This window comes from Pagrus major, chromosome 7 (assembly GCF_040436345.1).
Source record: "Pagrus major chromosome 7, Pma_NU_1.0".
NCBI lineage: Eukaryota > Metazoa > Chordata > Actinopteri > Spariformes > Sparidae > Pagrus > Pagrus major.
Genome location: NC_133221.1, coordinates 9,583,714 through 9,608,197, shown reverse-complemented (window position 1 = coordinate 9,608,197; position 24,484 = coordinate 9,583,714). Strand labels below are relative to the sequence as shown.

At 42.0% G+C, this 24,484-nt stretch overlaps 1 protein-coding gene across 1 annotated transcript; it reads right to left on the bottom strand.

Moving 5' to 3' along the window:
• Positions 1-284: 284 nt before the first annotated feature.
• frmd4bb (FERM domain containing 4Bb) lies at positions 285-22,874 on the bottom strand. Its single transcript, XM_073470977.1, has 23 exons — positions 22,761-22,874; positions 13,539-13,604; positions 13,279-13,373; positions 13,066-13,158; positions 12,765-12,849; positions 12,351-12,407; positions 12,233-12,255; positions 11,370-11,453; positions 10,829-10,894; positions 10,459-10,516; positions 10,286-10,372; positions 8,241-8,317; positions 7,169-7,307; positions 6,940-7,081; positions 6,584-6,717; positions 6,264-6,380; positions 5,065-5,293; positions 4,927-4,980; positions 4,653-4,800; positions 4,274-4,441; positions 3,288-4,072; positions 1,675-1,813; positions 285-1,376 (listed from the first exon to the last, which is right to left on the bottom strand). The coding sequence occupies exons 2-23, from the start codon at positions 13,602-13,604 to the stop codon at positions 1,259-1,261; spliced, it is 2,964 nt and encodes a 987-aa protein (XP_073327078.1). The 5' UTR covers positions 22,761-22,874; the 3' UTR covers positions 285-1,258.
• Between the last annotated feature and the right edge of the window lie 1,610 nt (positions 22,875-24,484).

The following is a 24,484-nucleotide window of genomic DNA, read 5'->3' as shown; positions in this document are numbered from 1 at the left end:
AATCCAAGGCACATGGGAAAGTCATTCAAGTGTGTCATCACTGTGTTCAGAGGTTACTTTACCGCGAGGACAGCGTACACATAGACTCTGCCAAAAACCTAACAGACGAACATCTCCCAAGACACCAAGGGTATGGCAGCGAAAACAAAAGGGTTTGTGTACAGCCTGTGTTTCAACCTCATCCCCTTCATGTGCTGCTGGCCATGGCTTTATTTGTGCCAAAGTTTGGTTTGGTCCTCTTCAGTGGATGCTCATGAAGCTTCTGTCCAGGTGAAATCTGTGAAGGCAGCGACACAAGAATAAGTCAAATCTACTGTAGATCAACTGCTTGAGAACACGGAAGACATGCCTGAAAAAAAAACTGAAGAATGAAAATGGAAATGCAATACGCCAAAAAGTCCACATCACTTAATGATAGCATACGACGTGATTTAGTTCCCCTGGAGTAAATGGAAACTTCCTACTTTTTAGCCACGCTAGCAGCGCAATGTCAGTCGGTCATCATTTTGGGTTACCTACTTCTTATAACCTCGAGTTTATTTGTCCAAAACTTTGGTTTATGACCAAATTCCCATCAGCCTCAGCTGTACTTTCTATTTATTGCTTAGCTAATATAAGCATGCTAACATGCTAAGCTACCATGATGACCGTGGTAAACAGTATATGTACTAAATATGATATCCAATATGCTGATTTTCCAACCGATTTTGGCTGATTGCTGACACATGCACACATACATTCATGCTTTTCAAAATGTACACATTCACTGGGCAAAATACAAAAACTGATTGGTCAACGGTTGGCATTGAGTGTAATTGAAGCGTCATCTTATCAGCCTGTCATATCAGCAGAAATGCTCATTTTGGGCTGAGTCTGATAATTAATTTTAAGATCCTTATCAGCCCATACCGCTTACGTGCTGATGCCATCTTGCATCTTTAATGCCTCAAAGACTTCTTCACACAGCTGCTGGCACGGCTACAGTCTCTTGTCACTTTATTATAATGAGAGAAGTCTCTAGTGTGTCCTTGTCTTGAAGTAAGTCAGGTGCAAGATCATCAATATAATGAGTGACGCATTCTTGAACAAACACAAAAATGATGTTGTGCCTGACAAAAAAAAACTGACTAAAATATGAAAATGTGAATGATCTGATTAAATAGGCAATACAGGAGGAACACACGGATGAAGATGGGATGTCAAAATGGATGTGACTGGCAACACGACACAGAGAAACCCACTGCGTTTGGTCTCACCCTTAAGTGCTAGACTTGTGGTCTGATGGTTCATCTGTACTAGTGGCCTCAGAGCCAATCACCTCAACTGACTCAGACTTTTTAGGCATTGTGTCAGACACTTTGTTTTCCGGAGAAGATCTGCACAAATGAGCATTAATCATAAGTCAAGACAGAAAAGAGGAGAGGAGAGGCAGGAAGACAGAGAGACGGACCTCATGGTTATAAAGCTTAAAAAAGTTTCAGGTCACACGAGCGCAATACAACACAAAACCTCTTTCTTACACAAGCAGAGAAATAGAGAGTGATGTTTTATCTGGAGGCTGAGCAGCACGACAGAACAAAGGACTTAAACTGCAACAGACATGCATCTGCGAATGACTCACTTCCGCTTGCATCCACAGCTCAGAGTGGAGATTAAGTAAGCCGCAGCGCTCACCTGTTGTGTGTGGGGCTGCGGTTGTACGGAGAAACAGGAGCTCCAGGGTGTGGGTACTGAGGCGTGTCAGGTGAATCGTACTCCGTCAGGCCGACTGCCAGCTGGTTGCGCCAGTTGCCCGTGCTTTCCACTGAGGACACTGCAAACAAGACAAGAGCGAAAACACTCAGCTCACGTTGGAGGATAACTCAGGAGTAATTGTTGTCATTCAAAACACCATTTTAATGTCACCACTGCAAAACAAACAGTATCCCCCAACATGACGCGTGTTATTACAGTATACTGCCACTTCACATGGCGTCATCAGGAGTTGATGTAGACCTACAAAGTTATTATGCCCTTGATAAATTTCTGCATTGTAAACCAAAATTTATATTTTTTATATATATTTAAATTTATATTTATAATGCATTTATTGCCTGGTCCAAGGAGGTTATGTTCCACCCCTGTTCGTTCATTTGTTGGTTGGTTTGTTGGTTTGTCGGTAGGATTACACAAAAACTACTGAACGGATTTCCACGAAACTTGGATGGAGGATGCGTCTTGGCCCAGAATAGACCCCATTAACTTTTGGTGATAAAGGGACGGATCCAGGCATTTTTTCTTACTCTCTTAAACATTGCAAGACACAGCGTTTTTTTCTACATTTTTGTTAATTTCTCAGGGAATAATGCATGGACTTGAAAAATTGTTTATTCTTTTTCTATGTAGGTATTTATATTTATGAGTGAGTATGAAAGGGGGATGTTGGGCCTTGGCAGAGATATGCGTTCTAGTATTTTCCTTGTGTCATACAACATGGGGAGAGGGATATGAAAAATAGTATCACAATTCTAAACAGGGAAACTGCAGAAGATACAGTATTCTTTAAAGATTCTGGAAATACTTCAGGAACAGTATTGTTACAGATCCCGTAGCGATCTATTGGCAGGAACGCAATATATAATATTCATTAGTACAATCCCCTGACACTAAGAATCAATGTGTTAAAAGGTAGCAGATCCTCTTCCAACGTTTCTACAGTAGCCCTGAGCAGACAAACCAAATATTGGCTCTAAAAAGCGCCGTCAGCATTTCCCAGGTTTTCAGCAGCAGAGGAGGGTGAGACGAGGGGTGTTCAGCTGGTTGCAATCTGCAATCGCACTGCTAGCACTAACTCCTACAGACTTGACTGTCAAATGACTTTTTTAAAAGGTTTTTTTTTTTCCCAAGACAATCAAGTGTTTATCTTTCTGAAAACAAAGACGCCTTGTTCTACAACTGTAATGACTGACTCAGTGACTGTGTAACTGTAATAGTAGTAATGCATAAGAGGCATGAAATGGGGCACATTTTCTCCCTGACTTCTTCTCTCGGCAGACTGGAAACGCTTTGAACACGGTAAACACGTAAAACTCTCCACTGAATCCCACATAAACAAACTAGGCTTGGGTGGGTTAGCAGCTCTGAGGCACAACGGAGGAGTTCAGAGGGAAGGAGAGTTCGATACGGAGGTGAATAGCATCAATACACAACCTACAGCAGATACATATGTATATATATCCATCCCTAATTTAAAGGAGCTTTATTTCCTTCTTATACAAATAAATATGACTCGACTTTTTTAAACTTACCTGATGAAAAGGAGGTGGTTCTGCTGGAATGGCTGAAGGCCGCAGGCATGGTCTGGTAGCCCAGGCTGAGCTGGGAGCCGCTGTCATAGTCGTATCCAGTCAGCATCCCCCTTCCTCCCTCCCTGTGGCCCCTGCTTCGGTGGTACCAGCCCTTCAGATGCTCTGCCACCAGGGCCTTATGCATGTTCTTGGCCAGCAGCTCGTTTCGGGGCCCCTCTCGGGTCCGTGGCGGCCTCACTGTTGCGTAGGGATTCTGGGAAAGACCATCTGCCTGGTCGCTGCTGTAGTGCCTGAATCTGTCGTGTCCGTGGTAGCCGTTCATTTGGTAGGAAGGGTTGACGTTGTAGTGGCCTTCCACTTCGTTCTCATACACGTAGGCACCGTTTGCGTAAGGCTCCATGTCCAGGCAGGGGTAGCCGGAGACGTAGTAGGCACTGGGTGGATAGTGTGCTGAGGTCTCACATGAATAACTACAACCAGAATGGTGCTGGACCAAGTTGGGCATGCTCCCGGTATTTCCGTACACTTCCACCTTCCTGTGGAGACGGTGCATGGTTGAGGATCGGGAGTCCAGCGTACTGTATTGGGAGTTGGCTGCTCCGCAGTAGTCCAGACTGGACTGGCTGGTGTAGGACGAGCAATCCTCTAACACCTCTGTGCTGTTGCTGCGGTGCGCTGGTGACAAGATAAAGACGGGCTTCTCTGAGTCTGTGTCTTTTCTGAGCTGGGGCTGCGACTCCAGACTGCCACTGCGATGCCTGAAGCAATGAGGAGACCCCTCGGACCTGGAGGAGGGACACAACTTTTAAACTCCTAAAAACAACAAAATCAGCTGCGGGATAATATTTCTGGATTTTATTAGTGAAAATAAAAGATAGAGATTGTTATGAGAGGGTTTGGATAAAGGTGAGGAAGTTGGGGAGAAGCAGGGATTTGGAAGAAATGAAGGATTTGGGGTTGACAGTGCAGCAGAGCAGTGATCACACCTGAGCTGGCTGCTGCTGTAGGCATTTCGGGTCATAACCGGGGTAGGTGGCATGCTTCGTGGATCCCTAGGAGGTCTGGGAAGGGTTTTATAAGGACTACAGTGGGTGGAGGAGACTTCTCTTGGATTCTGGTAGTAGTGGGAAGCCTCCTGACCTTCAAAAGCTAATCTAAAAGGGTGTGGTGATAGGAGAGGATCAAAAAGAAAAAAAAAAGGGATGAGATGTGACGAAAGGAATGAGGCTGCAAACATGACAAGGCAAACATTAGGACTCTGCCAAAATCATTGCTTCATTCCAAGAACAGCTTCACAATAAAATCAAAAGTTAGACGTCACACAAGACACAAGAAACAGAATGGGGGCAGGAAATGTTTCCCCACCTGCTGTGGTTCTTGTTGTGGTGATTTTCCCTCGGACATCCCTGTCTTTCCACATCATATTCTGCTCCCAGCGATCGCATCGGACTGAGCTGTGGGGAACCTTGCACAGACCTTGACCTCGGCCTCTGGCTGGCACCGTCTGAGTCATCTGTATACAAAACGCAAACCCCAGTAACAATACTGACACTTTCTCTTTCAGAAATTCTCCTAATGATGATTATTAAAGCAGGTAAACTGGTTTCCATGTACTCAGAACGTGTGCGGTGTGACTCACCATCGTCCAGTGGTAGACTAGACAGAGAACTGCAGTCTGAACGGATGAGTTCATCTGAAGAGAAAGAAAATAACTCCCATGTTTACTGTGAATGGAGCCAAACGATAATCCAGTAACACAGATATCTCTGCACCGTACCTGCGATGATCACTGAGGCCCGCTGCGTGGGCTTCTTTCCCTTCTTGATTCTGTACTGGTTCATCTCGTCCTCTATCTGTTGGAGTTTGTGCATGGCATCCAGACAGTTTCTCCTCCTCTTCTTCTTGACTGTTTTGCACAGTTCTGCCTCGTTGGCAAGCTTCTTAGCCGCCTCCACAATCTTTTGCTGCAGGGCAAATCTGCTCTCCAGGTTTCTCAGGAAGGGATCCTGCACAAAGCACAAGCAGCACGTCCCAAGAGATAAGAATAAACAATACGAATTCTGCTAATCAGAGTTTAATCAGATGGTAACTATTTCTGTTTCCCTTATTCATTTCACACGTTGGGATATTAACTGGACATCAATGATATTGTTTTTAAAAGATAAGTTCACCCAAAAATAAAGGTTCAGTCATTATCTGCTCACCCTTCAGTGAGTTTCAAAGCAAAACAGCATTCTCCGAAACAACTGAAGTAGACAGGGACTTGTTTTAAAACGCAAAAAACAACTGAACGAAAACATAAAATGGCTCCCAAAAGCTTGTCCGGTCTTGAGAGTCTTGAGAATCCCAGAGCTCCCAAATTAATTTGGAAAGATGTTATTTACACCCTTTTTTAGCTGAAATCTTCACTTTAGCTACTGAGCTAAAACCATTTTATGTTTTTTGTTTTTTAATGTTTTAAAATAAGTCCCCATCTATGTCAGCTGATTAGAAGAATGGTGCAACACTTTTTTATTTATGTGAAGCTCCAAAAATGTTTTGTAGACTGCAAGAAGATAATTACAAAATTTTAATTTTTGGGTGAACTTATCCTTTAAAGAAGCTGCAGATGCACTACTGTCATGTCCTGCAAATAAGCAGCGGACTATACCTCCTCAGGTTTGGGGCGCTATAGCAAGTATTTGCTGCACCAGAATAATGTATATGGGATCACATCAGATAAGAAACTACAGTGCTCATGGTAATCGCTATGAAGAAACATGCCAGGAATAAGATACATCAGGCAATACTTGTTAGTAGGATCAATTCATTGTTAGCTGTGATGTTATTGTGGGATTTGTTCACAATAAAATAAAATTATTTTTTTACCAAAGTGTAGCCCTTCAAACCCAAAAAGTATATTAACCTCGACATACTTGAAAGGTGAGGCATGAATAGCTGCTGTATTTGATTAAAGTGCACCAGGTGAATACAGACCTCATTGTAGGGGAAAAGGTCATCGAGCTTGAAAGCGGTGCCAACCCTCCGTCTGACTTGTGGCGGTCGTTCACCTGAAGAGAGGGGATACTCCTTTGGCAGCTTGCCAGTGAGCTCCTGAAAGCAACAAAACATCGAGGCCCCCGAACACTTAGACGAACCGACAAACAAGCAGAAACCATCACTCTCCCCCGCCGCCCAGCAGCACTGTTTAATAATGCAGCTGACAAAATGTAGCTGTTTAGAGAAGACTTATATGTGCCCCTCCAAAATATAGTTCCAGTGCAGAAGAAGAAGTGTAATACGAAATGATTTCTCACCGCCTCTCTCAGGCAAATCTTCTTCAGTTCCTTTGTTTTCTTGGCCAAAATATCTTGGATCTCCTGCTCTTTTTTTCTCAGCTCGGACAGTTTCTCTTTCTTCTGTTCTTCGCTCATTTCGGAGTCTGCCGAGCCTGTGAAAGCGACAGTCTGACTATTCTCGCCAACGCAGCGTACAGTATCTAAAAATTACATTTGTGTCATGTCACCACTCCTTAATATGTTGCCTTTACTTTTTAAGTCACAAACAGCTCAGTGTTTTAACACAAATATGATCTGAAATTATGTTTATGGTCATAAAAAAAAAAAAAAAAAAAAAAAACTTAGAGACACTTGCTTGATGAACTCAAACCAACCTGTAGACACCAGGCTCCCATTGCTGGCAGTTATTAAGTTATTCTTCAGGCAAGCGTCTCCCAGCCTGTTTATTTTTGCTCCTCCGTGCTCTGTGAGATCCATGGCAATTTCCTCCAGACTTTTCGCTGTTCCTAATTTAGCCTAAAAAATGAAGAATGTACAACAAAGATTAGAGGACAGATTTCAGGTATAAAAGTAATGTAGCAGTGGCTGATGAATCACACTTACTTTGCTTTGCTTTCTGTCCAAGTAGAACTGGTGCTGGCTGATAGCCATGACCCAAATGGTTTTGATTAAAGAGTGGCTGGCATACCACGTGTGGATGAGTAGTCCCGTTTGCCCAAAGGTGCGCTTGGTTACTGCTCTCCTGTTGCAAGGAAAGCACACCAGAATAGAAATCCGAGGTTGAGAAAGAGTTTGTTTTGTTTTTTTAGCACAATTCAAGCAAAAGCAACAGTATCTGCCTTTAAATGGACTGTACATTTCACTTTAAATCTGAATAAATACCCAATCAGAATAAAAATGCCTCATGTAAACAGCTGACTGGTCCAATCCTTTGATATTTGGATCAATAAAAAAGTATTAATCACGTAAACACTTGGTTGGAATAAATATATTCTATATTTACTATATATACAACTTATATGTTGGAGGTCTCCAAGGAGTTAACCATTACTGAAAGCCTTGATGGCTGAAAGGCTTAAAAAAAGAAGATGAACGAAGCTGGAATCTACCGAACCACTGACCAAATCAACAACCGCTGGTGAAGTTTGAAGGCTGCACGCTAATGTTACAAGGCTAAAAGCCGAAATGGCAAAAGTGGTTCCGACCCAGACAGACTTATGGATGATCTAATGGGAGCGACGAGTAGTCTCTGTCTAGGATTTGAGGCTCCCGTTCCTACTCTTCCTGCTCAAAGGGAAAGCAGCATTACTGGTAAGTTCGAACTTGACAGCTAACACTAACGTCACAACATTAGCTCACGTTGGCTCAATGAATGAATAAACTGAGTATTCTCAATACAATGTGAGAAAGAAATGTCTTCTGTTGGTGTCCATTTTTTTATTTCCCGCAGATTAGATGCTTCACAGGGCAGAACCACTTCAAAAAAGTTATATTCTGATTAAAATACTTAAGTTATCGGAATACTTTTTTTTTAGCCTTGATTTCAATCAGATTGAAGAAATATTGTCCGTGTAAATGCAGCTATTGATATGAATGATCTCTTTAGATAAATGCTAAATCAGTTGTGTAAATAGTTGGTTAAGAATTACATGGAAGAATCTCTCCTGCTGCTCACCTGTGTGGATCATTAACTTCTACAGCAAATTTCTTCTCCCGAAAGTACAGGTTCTCCAGTTGTTTCCACTGGTAAAGCTGGGGGTAAAAATGAGAGATATCTCATTAGCAAAACTGGCATTATGCTCTGTAACCAACAACCTGAAATTAAAGACGAGCGGCCACAAACGACGGCCTCAAAATGTGCCAGTTTGTGCTTCATGAATCTAAAGTACGACAGCCATGACTGACATCACATAAACTATATGGAAAAAAAACTTTGCAGCGCAGGCATTTCAACCACAGTCATTTAAAAAAGCCAGACTGTAATATGAACTGTCATTATAGTCTGGGCCGCCTGGCATGCCAAGTCTGCAATAATGCAGGTGTGAGAGAGCGAGGAACGCCACAAAGGGACGTTAAACAAAGACTCATCGCTGTATACAACACTTTCCGATGGCTCATCGCGTCTCTCCCCCGTATCACCCAGGTGCTCGCTGACACCAGCCAGATATGAACAACCTATTTGGGTCGGTGACTCACTGAGTGTCTGGACGAGATCCGAGTGAGACACAATCTTAAACAGACAGCACACAGAAAATCATATTGCATGCAGATGTTTGGGGAGCATTTTGTAACGCGATGCGGCTACGTGGTTAACATCAGTTACAAGTTGGAGAGGATATACTAAAAAAATATAATTTTCAAGATTGACTGGTGTTTATAAATCACCATACAAATTAGAAACTGTTATAAAAACATCAAAATCTTATTGTACTTGCAGTATTATTTCCAAAGTTGTCCAGACAAAGAAGTATAGTATCCGGTCTTACCAGTATTAAAGATGTTCACAAGTCCTGTTTCTTAGTAATTAAATCCTCCCTGGCTTTGCTGTCAACACAAACACATACTTTACTCCTTCTCCTGTCAGCTCCTGACTTGTCTCCTCAGGTATTCTCAGAACACGCACGATAACGCCCATATCCAGCCTCTTTCCCTATGACATCAGCAGCTCACGCCCTCTTCTCCTCTCTGAAACACACCGCTGCCTGCACACAGCTGGCATGCTTGCACAATTTTGGAACAAGGCAGACAAGGATTGCACCACGTCGAGCGATCTCCGGGCTTTGGACAGGAAGACAGTGCCAGTAAATTCATGTGATTTGTGTTGAAGTTTCCACCTGTTCCACAACAATGCTGCACTGCACCCAGCTGCAAGGGCGCAACACTGGAGTCACGGAGTGGACAACATATCTGACGGATCACTCACATGGGTGTTCCTTGTAGAAACTCACAAGCTAAAATAACAGCACTGGAACCAGAATAGCTGGTTCAAACTGTGCAGTATGTCTGATTCTCACGACCCAATCACCAGAATAAATGTTAGCCAAGTACCGCAAAACCACAGATGAGTTAAAACTGAATGTTGCAACTGAATTTCCAATTTCTCTGTTGTCACAACGCTGAGCTTATGCTCTGGTTAGGTTCAGGCACAAAAAACCCCTTGGTTAGGCTTCGGAAAACATCATGGGTTGGCTTAACAGATCTGTTTTGGTTGCCATGATTACAGACGGAGATGGTCTGACTTCCCATGAAAAATAGCCAGTTTTGATGCTACGAAACACCTGGAAATGTCCCCAGCTGTCCTTAATAAAGCCACCACCATCCCCTCCACCTCCTGATGTGAAAGGTGGCTAATAAGCATATAATGTGAACGTGACACGCCACGTTTGTACGAATGTCAGCCTTGTACTTATCAGCGGTTTGCAGAAACGTTAACTGCTAACATTGTATCCTGGCGGCTGACTGATTCTCAAGGACTTTATTCAGTGGCCTCGTGCAGGCAAACCGCCAGAGCTCTCTATTCCTTCTTCAAGTCTGGCCTCGTCTGCTGCCGCTGAAGCCCAGCTTTTGTTGGTGTGAAATAGATGATGCATGAATTAGAGCTAGTGAATCACCGCGCCATGTGCAACAGCAGCCCTGTGCTATCATGTCGACAGTCAGATCAGTGAAGCAGAGAAAAGAGAAGGAGCCATTGTTTCGAGCGGAGCTGCAGGAAATGTTTACCTTTCGGGGTTTCAATTTATCCTGCAGGTCATACTGGCCGATGCCCTTATAGCTGAGTCCAAGCCACCACGGGATCCCTTGTTTATCCTGTGTGGCAAGAGAACAGCGTGACGGTTGACTAAAATTCAGGTGCAGCCCCTGTTATTTCCGATTAATCACAGCGGACGACCTACCTTTACTTCATAATAATGAACGCCATACGTGGGCAGCGATTCCACCAACGTCAAATACCTAGAACAAGAACAATTTTCATTGAAGCCACCAGTTGCTTTTTTAACATGTGCATGTGTTTTACCTCAGGAATGTGAAAAGACAGAACTGAGAATTTGATCTCTCGCCCAGTGAATCAGTGATTCACTGGACTGCAGGAGGAGCTATTGATTTCTATCAGATGATGAGAAAAGGAGTGCCAGAGAGAGAGAGAGAGAGAGTGAGAAGGGAGGGCTGATAGAGGTGAGAGGAAGATTAATGAACTTAAAGCTTTATAGCATTAGTTGTCCAATTACTAAGAACCAATTGCAGCAAATTTTTTTCAGCACTTACTGCACGATGGCCTGTCCTCGGGAGACTCCTTTCATCTGTTTGTAGTATTCAATTACTCGATCCTCACTGCAATGTCAAATAAAGAGGACAGCTTTTTACCCTTTAAACATGCCGTATATACATAAACAGGTTTATCAAGGATGGGACAGGAAACCAGGTGAGGTTGCCATGTTTGCAGAAAAAAAATTTGTTAACGAAATGTAATAACGAACGTAAGATGACATGTAAATCAGTATCAGTCATGAATGCACGATTGTGTGTGAATGTCTTTAACATCCGCACCTCGCACTGGAAAGTTCAAAATATTTCACCTTCTAAAAACCACGAGGAAAATCCTTTAACCAACAATATATTTTTTTCATTCGACAACTTTTTACTTCATTTCGTCAGCTGCGGGAGCTGCAGATATGGCTAGGTGTGTCGTGTTTCGGCATGTAAAAGCCTGTGAATGACTTTAAGGTCAAGTCTACAGGCCTGCATTACTTACAAGAGATTACTGGGGGCGAGACTTCAAATAAGACTTTCCCGTAAGCTATCTTACCAGTATGCAAGCGACGGGTGCTCCTTGAGTACTTTGGTGGGAAGAGTTGGTAGTTTCTTCAGGTCAGCTCGAGTGCTTTCATCGCTGAAACGGAAAACACAAACTTTAGTGATAACCATTTTGGATTTGAGCGGACAATATGGAGACATGAAATTGAGTTATTTTCTGCTTTCTCTAAGTGCTTAATCTCTGAATATGAATAAGTGTGAATCATCACATCTTGAGCTTTGCCAGTCTGACATAATCCAAGTCTCCACAAGCTCAGAGATCTCCTACAACGCCCTCAACGCTTTGAGCTTGCTAGCTACAGTGAAGATTTCGGCTTAAACCAGGTGTAAAACACATCTTTTCAAATCAGTTTCATGACTTTCAGAGATTTTGGAGTATTACGCCAAACTGTACGGAGCCATTTCATGGTAGTTATAATGGTAGTTACAGCCCTGACAGCTACCATTACAAAGACTTTACTCATATGAATCGATGTCTGTACTCCTAACCCATCTCAACTCATCAGCTGGGTAAAGCCAGGTGGCCACCTACACCAGACTTGCAGTATTCCCTCTGAACAGGTCATGTATAATATCAAAGGGCTGTTCTGTTAAACACAGATAATAGCTGCTCTCTATAATGTAAAGGTGTCTCTGTCCCGCCATTCTTGGCTTCTGTCAGCACTATGTGACTCATTAGCTGCCCGGTGCGAGCCTCTCAGCAGTCTGTGGTAAGCCTCACATAACACTGCTATTGATTTTTGTTGTGTGCACTGTGGAGAAACAAGTGACCTATTGAATGTCTTTGCTAAAAGCTCACTATTAACTTGTCCTGCTGCTGTTAAATACTTTACACAGCTGATTATATGCACTTACCTTGTGTAGTCTCCTTTTGCCTCCTGGTGAAGGAGAATGCACATAATCAAATTAGCTTTTAAAATGATTCAAGATGAAGCAATTCATGTAAGTATATGAGTCTATTAAAGGCACTAACCTGCAGAGCATTTGCAGCTAATTTGAAGACGTTCTCACTTTCCACTTCTATAATCTCCTGAGAGACACAACAACAGGAAAAAAAACATAAAGAGGATGCAGAAAATGTGGTCCATATGGAGATAAAGGTCTCCAGATCCAAACATAGAATCTCCTCTGCGCTGCCCTACAATAACCCCTACTTATTCCCAAAATGAACCCTCGTGTTTTTCTCCTTTCTCAGACTGTCGTCTTTACATTCCAGCCAGCAGAGTGAGAAAACAGTGCCCTGCAGCCACTGTCTGCTCAGCTGAGGTGCTACAAGGGTCCGCAGACGGTGAATCATCAGGGAGCTGCTGGGAGAAGAAAAAAACCAACCGGCAGAATCGTTTATCATTATTTCAACCCAACAGGAGAACAAGAGATGAACACTTACGTTGTAGACAGCGGATTTTGCATTCAGGAAGAACAGCTCCACTGTTATGATGTCCTTCAGCTGTGTTATATTTTCTACATAAAACCTGTGAAGGATGAAAGCAGATGCCAACAATTAAAGGGTTAAACTGAGATAACTCTAAGCAGTTGAGAGTTTATGATAATGTCCTGAGTTGGTGATATAAATTCAAGATAATACAAATAGGGGTGTTTCATCACAGAACTACCCAGCTACACTCCATGATGTAGTGCTCCCTGCTGGAGAGGTTGCGCTTTGCACGGGGAAAAAAATGAATTATTACCTGACCAGGAAGTTGAGGGCAATGGGCCCGGACTTCTTCGAAAAGTCATGTTCGAGAACTCTGCGGTCCATCTGCAACCACTTACGCTGACCACTGCGAAAAAAAAAGATCAGAGCATCAGAGAGCTGTTTTTGGTTTTCGTGCCGCATGCACGAAAAACACAGACATGTATGGACATCTGTAAATATTCAGAATATTTGACAATTTACATACTTGTCATCACAAAATGCGAGTCCAAAGAATTCCTTCTCTTTGAGGTTGAAGTGGGAGGAAACCAAGTCGAGGAGTTCGTACGACAGAAGCTTAGGCTGTGGAAGAAGATTAACATTTAGTTCCTTCTGTAATTCTACATTTTATCCCTTGTGAAATAATCTTGATAAATGTTTCATGGATTCTTAAAGGAATTAAGATTAACGATCAACTATCTTATTTTTTTGTTACATTTCGTTGCTTAAAGTCAGGAGCGTTCATACCTGAACCAGCAGCTCTAGCTTCCTGTCATCCAGCAGCTGCACCTGGCACAGTCTGCCCTCAGTCATCTGCAGGGGAAAAAAGAGAAGAGGAAGTTCAAGGCTTGTGACACAAATTACAAGCTATTCATCATCACAAGGCACAGTGACATCAGGTGGTCCTGTCTAGTGGTAATGCTTTTATAACTTGGTCAGCGCTGCACACAGAAGGGCTGAATGGTCCTGAAACATTGTATGTCTATACATTGGAAAATGAAGAGAGTTGAGAGAAAGCTTTTTTTTTGTAAACGCTTATACATCCAGCACGTTCTTGGAAAGGCCTTGAAAAAGAGAAAAAAAAACTGTGACGTTGTTCATGACAATAAAACCATTGTCTCAAGGATTTGTTGCCATAGCAACCGAAGGAAGAATTTGAAGCTCATTTTGAACCTTTTACTTTTAACTTTTACTTTTTTCCGTCTCTCAGCCTTTCCAGCGCTCAAGTACATTCACTCAAAGGTACTTTTACTTTACCTGTACATTTTATACTAGTTTATACTTCCCACCTCACTAAATGCTCCATTGCAATCATTTGACAGCCATAGTTAGCTACTTTGTGCAGATTAACATTGTACACACCAAATATATGATCGGTATATACAATAAATGACTAAAATCAGTGTTGTTTTCACCAGCTACAACATTAAAATGCTGTTCAGATATGAATTGTAATGCAATGGTACTTAAAAAATATAATATTTAGTAATAATACATTCACAGGGGGCTTTAACATTTTCTTTTGATCCTTTAAGTACAAAATATAATAAAAACAGGCATGTGCAGACAGGGGAGAGAAGGGTATATTATTTTATTGTGTGTATATTTTATTGTGTTTTTTTTCAGCAGTGGTTCTGTTAAAATAATGTAATAATAATAATAATAATTTGGCTAATTTGGCTCAGGAGGGTCTTGCTAGCTTGAAGAACAGAATAACAGCCTTTGTGGTCAACAGTGATCCACAGCATTGTTCTGTCTGTTTCTTTGAAATTGCTCATATTAATTAATTCAGCAGTGCAGAGATGCCGCATAAAGAGAGAAGATTGATACAAGAAGGAAGGTAGCTGGAACCAAGAAATATTTTATATATTTGTGTGAAAATTTACTTAAACGATTAATTGATGATCAAAGTAGCTGCAAATTTTTTTTTTTCAATCGACTAATCAATTAATCATTGCAGCTTTCGTTCTACATGCCCTTATATATATATATAAAAAAAAAAAAACTTGAGGCACCTGCCCCTCTAAATGTCCCTGCACAGCCCTGAGTAAAAGTTACATAAAATACATGGGACTCTGGTTTGTAGTTTATTCGTATTTTTACTGGAGTATAAGATCTGAATACTTCTTCCATCAGCGCTTATATTTCCATTAGCATGTTTATAACAGCAAACCACAACATCAAATCAAATTCCGACGAAGCACTGCATCCATTAAATCCAGTTCTCTGGTACTCGCGCCCACACGACAAGAAGGAAACAGCTCGTGCGAGATCACTTTGACGACAATGCCTGCTGCTCATCACAGACTCGGGTCGACCCACTGAGAGAAAGCGCTGTACACTCGATAAATCAAATAGCCGCTAAACTGACAGATTGAGGTTGACCAGTTTCACAACAAAACCTGCTCACACACAACAAAAAAACCCAACATCAGACAGATTCAACTTCCTCCTCATGTGACAGAATGAGGCTGATCACAACTTCTAACATATCTTGGAGTGAGGCGAGCAGCTGCTGTACCTGGTAAACCTCTCCGGGGTGAGTGCAGGTGTGGATGCATCCCTGACCAGAACTCATCCTTTAAGTCTCCCCTTGGATACGGTACCATGAAATTGTTAGCACCACCAGACGACCAGGATTAACCAGCAGCTGGTCCCCATACAGGTTGCTGACTGAGCAGCCTTGGCTGTGTACGGTGACGGCTTAAACAGTGCAGCAGCCGGTTTATGAGAAATCAACAGCTGACCGAATGAGGGCAGGCCGGGTCAGACTGCTGACCGCACTTTGGGGCTTACTTCTTCTACGTATGAACAATTGGGGTCAGACAAGAAAAAATAACCGGTCAATAAAAGGTGGTTAAGCATGTCTGTAATGTCTGATAATACGGTTGACCTTTTAGATGCTTAGTGTGCATTTCTGCGGCTGAAAGGGTTTGAATCTGGATATCAGGTTTCTCCTCCTTCCTCCAAGAGGCAGGAGAGGTTCCCAATAAAGTGGCTGAAACAACTCAAGGAGGCTTTACTTTACACACTTCCTCACATTGCACTTATAAATGATTAAACAAAATTGCCCTTGCTTCCTGAATGAGCCGCACGCACAGCCACTGCTTTAAATGACATCAGCTGTATTGTTTTTAACGAGCACTTTGTCAATTACAACCTCTGAATAATGTGTCTTTCCTTTCGCCACGGCCATAAATTCTCTGTCTTGGTCTAAATTAAACGGGCACATTCAATAGATGCAATTAATTTAGAGCGTGACGGCACGTGACAATCACCACGAGTATCATGGCATTGATTTGAGCTTGATTTAGTTATGACTGCATCATGGTAGGGTCATACAGTTTATCACTACCCCCAGGCTGGCAGGTACAGTAAAGAATCTGGCCACTAGATGGTGCAGGGGTGATTTTTTTTTTTTCTATGTGGAGAAGAAGTTCATATGGAGAAAATGGCCTCTTAAGCAAGCATCCACCACGAGGAATTTTCATAAGCACTTATTAGCTCAGCAGATGAGAGAGTCGGGAGTCAGCTGGGATGGCTCGCACTCATGCAATATAGATGAAGTGAGTGGGAGGAGGAGCCATGATTTTTTTAGGAATCTACGCCGTTAATCATCTGAGAGCTATAATCACTACAAGAACTGCTATTTATATCTGACAGAGCAACCCAGCAACCTCCGACTAACCCAGCAGTCTCTCTGTCACAACACACAGAGGAGACTTTTTATCATACACAACAGACAGGCAGTGAGGTTTTATGGTACAGGGTGCGATTTAAAACTGGTGGATATGTAATAATTACCAATCAGCAGTGCCAGATGTACAATAATTATCGCGTTTGTATGATAACTTTGCCCTCTGTGCACTGTACGATCAATAATGCCAAAATTGCCATAATGTACATTGATTTGACAATTTTGTGACACGTCTATTAGTAGTTGTCACATGAGACATGTCTCATTTCATCTCCTGACATGATCCAAAATATGGATCCCGCTTCTCAAGTGACCTCCTTCCAGCCAATCACGCTTGGCGTAGGCTCTGATGACGAAAGTGAGTAAGTCCAGTTATTCATCTAATTAGCTTAGCTTGTGGCCTTCACTGATTTCATGCCAGAATATGAACAGGTTCCCAGTCAGACTGATGAACTTGGGTAGGTTTGTAGATTTCACGACTATTAACTGTCCAAATGTAGTAAAAAATGCTCATCACCACATACTGGAATCTTACTTCAGCGCCTTCAAATAGCTTTTTTTGTCAGTCCACAGTCTAAAAACCAAAATATATCTAATTTGCACTCACAAAGAGAAGCTGCCAATCCCATTTTTAGAATCTGGAACCAGCAAATATGTGGTGTTTTTGCTTGAAAAATAGCTGCAGATTAATTATGTGTTGATGCTAATAATCAAAATCTCCGTTTGTCATCTCGTGATGTTCTTGCATTTGTCACAGCGCAGCAGACAGCGCTGTTTAGTCAACCATACACAACCTATTCAACCGCAATAAAAGGCTGGCCCTTGGACCCTGTGGGGTTAAGACAGTCCTGAACCTTCATGTAAAAAAAAGGCACGGAGAGAAGAAATGAAAGAACTGCCAGTCTTTGTGTTTGTGTCTCCGGAGACTGGACAGGCGTTGGTTGAGTATTGCGCCGCAGGGTGCAGGTTTGGCTCGAGTCTAGAGCCTGAGGTTGGCATATAGACAGCTTGTTATAGTGTGCTACAGTGAAATATCCCAGTGGAGAGTTGGAGAAGGTGCAGATGTGACCTCCTTCACAAAGAAAACAACTGGCAAAGACTGGCAAAAATATAGAGATTGAAATCCCTGCCACGATGATCAGACGCTGTAAGCCGCAAAACCTGATAAAATAACACCGTTACATTTCAGTTTTCGACATCTTCTCAAGCTTCAAAGTTGTACAATGAGCGTCTGTAACAGGAGATTTTTTTTTCTGTCTCCTGAGTAAACTAGCTGTCAGTGTTTAATACGTCACACTGGTTAAATGTCATGTCCAGACTGCAGCCCGTCTTATCTCAGTTTCCCATTTTCATGCATTATTGATGAAGGCTGGTATCACACGCGAGTCAGTGTCTGCTCCCTTTTGCTTACATGTTCTTTTGAAGACACCCTCTAAAATCAGACAAAGGTGGACATTTTCATAGTTCGCGCAGTATTTCATTTCGCCTGCACAAAGTAATACGAGAAAAATTACAAACTCAGTGACTGGAATTGCACCATGAAAGACAAAGACATTGACAAACTTCATTCCTGTGAATTCAAACAGACTCCCAAACAGGATGTAACATCCAATACACTGGTGGAAAAGGGAAACGCACTCAGTTCTGTGTTTGGAGTACATCAGATTTTACAGTTCCTCTGTCTGCTTATGAGAATGTACAATGGGCAGAAGCTCTTCTACAGCTGTAGGTGATGTAACTGACCTCTGACACCTGCACAATAATGATCACTTAGCTCCGCAAATTCAAATATTTTACCTTTTATTGTGAAATACATTACATTAGGGCAAGAACGTCTCTCCTCAAGAAATTCCACTCTCAGAAATCTCTAATTAGTAGGCCTACATGTGTTGCAGTGCAAAAATAATAAATAAAACACCAAAGGCAGGACCCAGCGAGAAACCGTGTTTTCTGAGGCTGTGGGCTGAAGGATACAGCAGAGGATTATCTCAAACCTTATCTGGTATCTCCTCATGACTCATCTTGTCAGCAGTTAAAGGTATCAGTCTAGCATCATCTCCCAAAGAGAACCAGTCTGGATTTTTGTGATATCCGGGAAAATTCACAAACACAATGAGGCTCAGGATATTAAGGGCAAATTAGAACCTGAAAGAAATATTAATTTGTTTTTTATAAGACGTCACGATGCGCCTGTAATACAACAAGAGGCGGACTGCATCACAAGAGGAGTGATTCATGTGAATGATGTCATCATGCAGTACAAGTTTCTATTCCCACCACGAAAAGGACGTCTACAGAGGCAGCAGGACATTGTGATATATTTTCTCATGGCTGTCCTACAACTGCAGCATTTACCACAATATTTTATCAGCAGCGACAGTGACAGCAGCGGTCAAATCCGCCTCAATCGGTCTGTTACTGATATTTTCATATTAGGTCAAATTAGTGTCCATCAGTCTGTCTTTTCTCCAGAGCTGCATGTTGTTTGAACTCAAGAGTTTCAGCCGCTGTTGCAAGAACTGACCTTGAATGACTGTGTTCAGATGAGGAGAAGTTGCATAATCAAAGGAGGAGAAGGTGTTTGCATTCTGATGTATGCTGTCTGGCTAAAATGCGACTTTAACGCTGCTGATCGGCTGTGAAATCCAAATCTGTAACAGTATTTGCAGAGAAATTCTAAATATTTGATCAGCATCAAAGATTACAACAAAGCTTTTCTCAGAGGATCTCTAATAAACAGAACTGAGAGTCTACAGCCATGCAAGTCAAGATAAATGCTAATGCTGCAATGCTAACATGCTCACAGTGCGGTGCTAACGTTCTCCTGTTTAGCAGCTACGTGGTCGAGGTGAAGGTTCATTTAATGGTCATTTTTCAAAATGCAGCTGAGGCTGATGGGAATGTTGTTTCTTTTACGTGATTTGGCCATCCAATAGAGGTGGAGGCATTTCAGTCTTTGACCAGAGTGTATTTAAAGCTCCAATGTGCAGGATTTAGAGGGGTCTATATTCAGAAATGTTTTCTAATATTCATAATTATGTTTGCATTGGTGTATGATCTCCTAAAACTAAGAATCCTTGTGTTTTCGTTACCTTAGATTGAGCCTTTTACATCTACAGAGAGTGTCTTCTTCGTGGACGCATAATGTTGAGGCTGAGCCCCGTTCACTCCTATGAAATCTGCTCAGAGTTGCATCAAGCCAAAAAGAGTTCAACCTCCTGTAAAATTATATAAAATTATTAAGTCTTCATATCACATTGTGGGGCCCAAAGAGCGTAAGCGCAGCAGAGACTTCCTGAGCTGAGCTGGCTAACATCCGGTTTAGCCCCTGGCTAACTTGATTTGGGATAAAATGATTTAAATCAAATTCTGATCGTAAAACCAGACATTTCATGGAGGTTGTGATGCCCAAAAAATATTACCCAATGTTTTACAGTCTCTTCTTTTATAATGTATTCTCATGTGACGTTGTAATTACACGGTTTGGCCACTACAAAAACTGGCTTCAAAGCCTTTGCGCTCCCCCTGGGGGCTTGGCTTGGTCCTCCAAGTTGCACCGCCATGTCTCTACAGTAGCCCAGAACGGACAAACCAAATAACAGCACTAGAAATTGTCTTTTGGGACATTTTCTTTTTACTTTTTTAGCAGGCACCATGCTTGATGCCACTAAATCCTACACACTGGACCTTAATCAAAACAGTTAAATAAAATGATAAGATATCCTCATTGTAAATAGTGTAGGAAGCTGAATATTTCTACAATATTGAAACCCCTAGTCTCAATGATGAGTCCATTTGCACCCAACAATACAACTGCTAGAGCCTTACTAGTTGTGGGGTTACGACTGTAAAGTTTGTTTCAGCATCGGCCCTGGAGGAGACGCATTTATATTTTGGCAGATGCATTCGTCCAAAGCATTAATTGCATTCGAACTCAGCGGATACGAGAGCTTAAATGTTATCAAAGGAGACCATGGCAGTAATTACAAGCAGAGGGTTTTATTATCCATCTGTTACACTTTGGTCTGTGGGTGGTGCAAAAAAGCTCATGTTGTCAAAATGAGCTCAGTAAGTTCATCATCTGAGTTCACTCAATCATTTTCTTAACAACACACTCTTTGCACTTTGATTTTGCATGTGTAAGTAAACAAATGAAGTAAATGAGTGTCATTTTGACCTCATCATCATGCTAAAGTATGAAGGTTCCATCAAATAATTGTGGATCACGACTGGATCTATACTGCATTTGGCAGCCTGGCCAGTATTTCTCTATCCTAAGAAAGAGCAAAACAACTTCAGTTTAAATAGTCCATAAAGACGCATTGATCCGCTGTTAGATTTGAAAATCTCTCCACCTTTATTGATCAGTTCTTACAGCTGAAGATACTCAGGTTGCAGATATATCTAACAGCTCCAAACTGTCTGAATGCAGCAGCTCGTTGCAGAACCGAAATGCCTTCAAAGCGCACAACGGGACACGAGACTGACTCAAAGAACACCGTCTGCCAGCAGTGAGCTCTTGCAATTACTGTGAGCTTTGCCACCAGTTGCCCTCATTCTCTGGGTTTCACAGCTGTACCCACTGGCATTCCTGATAGCACAAACTGCGGAGTTTCATTCCAGGAAAACTGCAGTGACTTTCTGCAGAGCTCAGGGACGAGGCACTGAGGCACGAACGTGAATGGGTGGAGAAAATGGAACATGACCAAATTACATGATCTGGACCAAGAACCAAGAGTGTGTCTGCAGCCCGGTGAAAACCATCACAACAACAGGGAGATACTGACGTGAATGCAATCACGTTTTTTATTACCCTTACCTGAAAAGAAAGCGTGTGTCAAGGATCAGTCGATTTGTTGAAACTGGATTCGCAAATCCATCACTTTTGATTTTCTTAGGACAGCTGCATTAGAGACAGACTACGTTTTATCCCCCCCAAATCCTCACCTGCCAACCTGTTTCGCTCCGGTGATGCTGCTCGGCTTTCATCTCATTATATATATCAGATTTATTCCCTCTGTGGTAAGTGTATGAATACAAGATTACTTGCCTGTCCAAAAATAGATCTCTCCCTCTCTGCCTTTAACACGTTTCTCAGAAAGTCTCAGGAGGCTTTGATTCCTAAATGGAAGGACGCCAGCTGAGTGCTGAGACATTTCTCAGCAGCATCAAACACACAGGAGAACATCTCAAAGTGACACAAGTGAGGATGTTCAGGAAAATATTCAAATGTCTGACAGAGAAGTTAGGAAGTTAGCTGACTTTCGTGACCTTTCGCCCTTTAAAAGAGTCCGAAATCCCCTCACAAAGTTGACCGGTGTGACGGATGACACAGGACATCCTCCTCTCCAACAAATAGGAAGAGCGACAAAGTTTCACGCTGGACACGTGTGTCACACAGACGCAGCCGTCACAACAACAATTCCTGTTTACACGCTTGAGACGTGTGTCTCTTCCTTCAACCGTAAGATAACATCAGCGGGACACTGTCAACCTTTTGCAGGGCTCATCCTTGTTTTTACCAGTGGAGTAAAAATAGAGATCAAGAACGTGCCAGAGGAATACATTTAAGAGAAGACATAAAAAAAAAGGATGACACCTCGGCCTACCCCCCAACAAAACTACAACTAAATTACCTTAAACATGATTAAAAACGCTTGTCAACACAGTCACAAATCGCGTACGCTAAACTGAAAAAGCTAATCGTGCACAAAGAACATAAAAAAATGCAATGCACAGACATGATCCACAGTGCTGCAAAATGGTAAAATGATGATTCATCCAGCATTTTTAATATTCCCTCTGTCACACCACCTGAATCAACGCACTACACCCTCCTTCATCCTGTGAAATAGCTGATCATAAACTACTTCTGTAACTTGCACACACACATCCAATAACCCCATCTCATATCTACAATCAGCAGTATTGTCCACGGTCTCCTGTAATGAGACAAGCCCCTCTGAGGGCCAGTTTCCACTGTGCAGGGAGAACAATGAATGAGCTGCTGCTGAAGGGGCTACACTGTACTGTACATGGGTGGTTTCCCACCTGAGCCCCATGACTAGACAGATGTGTCAAATAAAAACCCCTCACTCCTCCTCGTTTTAACAGGAGAAACACTGCAGAGAGCCGAACCCATGCTGTTGTAATTTCCATTGATGCGCTCTCTCTCTCTCTCCCTCTCTCACGCGTCCATGGCTACTTTTGTCTCCTCACAGCTTCACCGAGGCGGGTTTGAATCAGCTCAGTCACATCATACATCGCCTTACCTTTGCACTCCTTGCTATATCCCGCTCAGATATCGATAAGGAAAAAGCCGCTCCTGCATATTGATCATCCCCGTTCAGCTGTCTCCCCGGCTGCTTTTGGCAGGGAGGGGAGCCGCCGTGCAGCCGCTGTACGCGTCCATCCTCCGGTACTACTGTAGCGCGCACACTCGCCTCGTATTGAGCCACACTCACCACGCCTTCACCCGCCGGCTATTATGTGAACATCCCCTCCCTGACTCCCTCCCTCCCTCCCTGCCTCCCTGCCTCCCTCCCTCTCATCCAGCAGCTGCCGGCCGGCCTGATTCACACTGAATCCCCCATAATAATGAGGTGTGATGGCCTGAAGGCTGAGTGTGCTAAACCGCATGAGATTATGCTTCATTTCATGTAATATTATATACAAACATTCTTAATGTCACAATTTTTTTTGGCATGTGTTCCCTGTTCTGATCAATACTGACCTCATCACACTATGTGGATTTTTCTGTTATTTCCAAAAATGTCTTCAAATATTAATTAAGGGCCACATTATGTCAATTTTACTCCATATTTCATTTATGACCCTATTGAATCATATAACAACAGTTTATTGTTTATTATGATCCATTGGTTGTTACTACTCTTCCTTGGGTCCATATTAAATATACGGTACGACTGGTAGTCTTTTATTGTGTGCTTTAATTTATATGTATTTATGTATTTATTTGTTTGTTTTTTAGTTTGTTTTCATTATAATTACTGGTTAATATTAGTATTATCGTTATAATTATTATTTGTTGCCTTGTGTGAAGCTTTAAAATGTTTTCTTTTTTTTTTACACACATACACTACACTGTATATCAATTAATGTTTACACAAAAATCTAAATAAAAATAATTGATTTGTTTGTATTCATTATTATTACTGTTTATTATTTTTATTATCATTTTTATTTGTTGCCTTGTGAAAAGCTCTATATTAATATATATGTGTATATATGTATATACTGTATATATGCACACACACACACTACACTTAATAATCAATTAATGTTGACACTTGCACAAAAATCATTTAGTATCACCTTTACATCCAATGCACTACATTACATCAAAACCAAACATAAGATAAACAGTATATGAAATAAAGAAAACGTGATTGTAAAACAGAAACAACAAAATAATAATAGCAATCAATCAGGTAATGTTTTGTATTACAGCCCACAAGTTATTGAGTGCACTGGTGTACCGGTGGGCGATTGCTGCCCCTCCTGGTGCCCCAATGTTAAAAACACACAGTAAAAGTGCCCTCTTGGATGCCCCGTGGTAAATAAAGCATGATAAAGTGGCCTCTAGGGTGCCCTTTCAGTGGACAACACAACACGTGGTAAAGTGCCCTCTCTTCACTGTAAATATGTCACAACTTTCTGCTTGCTGGTGCCCCATCATATACATGTGGTGCCCTTTTCATTTTTTTCACCCCTGCACCTCAAACATCCTGAGCCCGCCCCTGATTGTCTTAGTATCAGACAAGTGTATCAGTAGATATCCTGTGTAACATGTGATCTTTAATGTAAAGAGTTATCCCTTAATCACTTAATAATACCTTTTTTTTCATTGAAGACTTGCCTTCAAAAACAACCAGTTAAGTTGTTCTCGAAACCTATTTACCAGATTTCTGAAGCTTTTCAGTGTATACGTAGAGCTGTTTTTTATTGAATTAGTCTTTGGTTTATGTAGCATTAA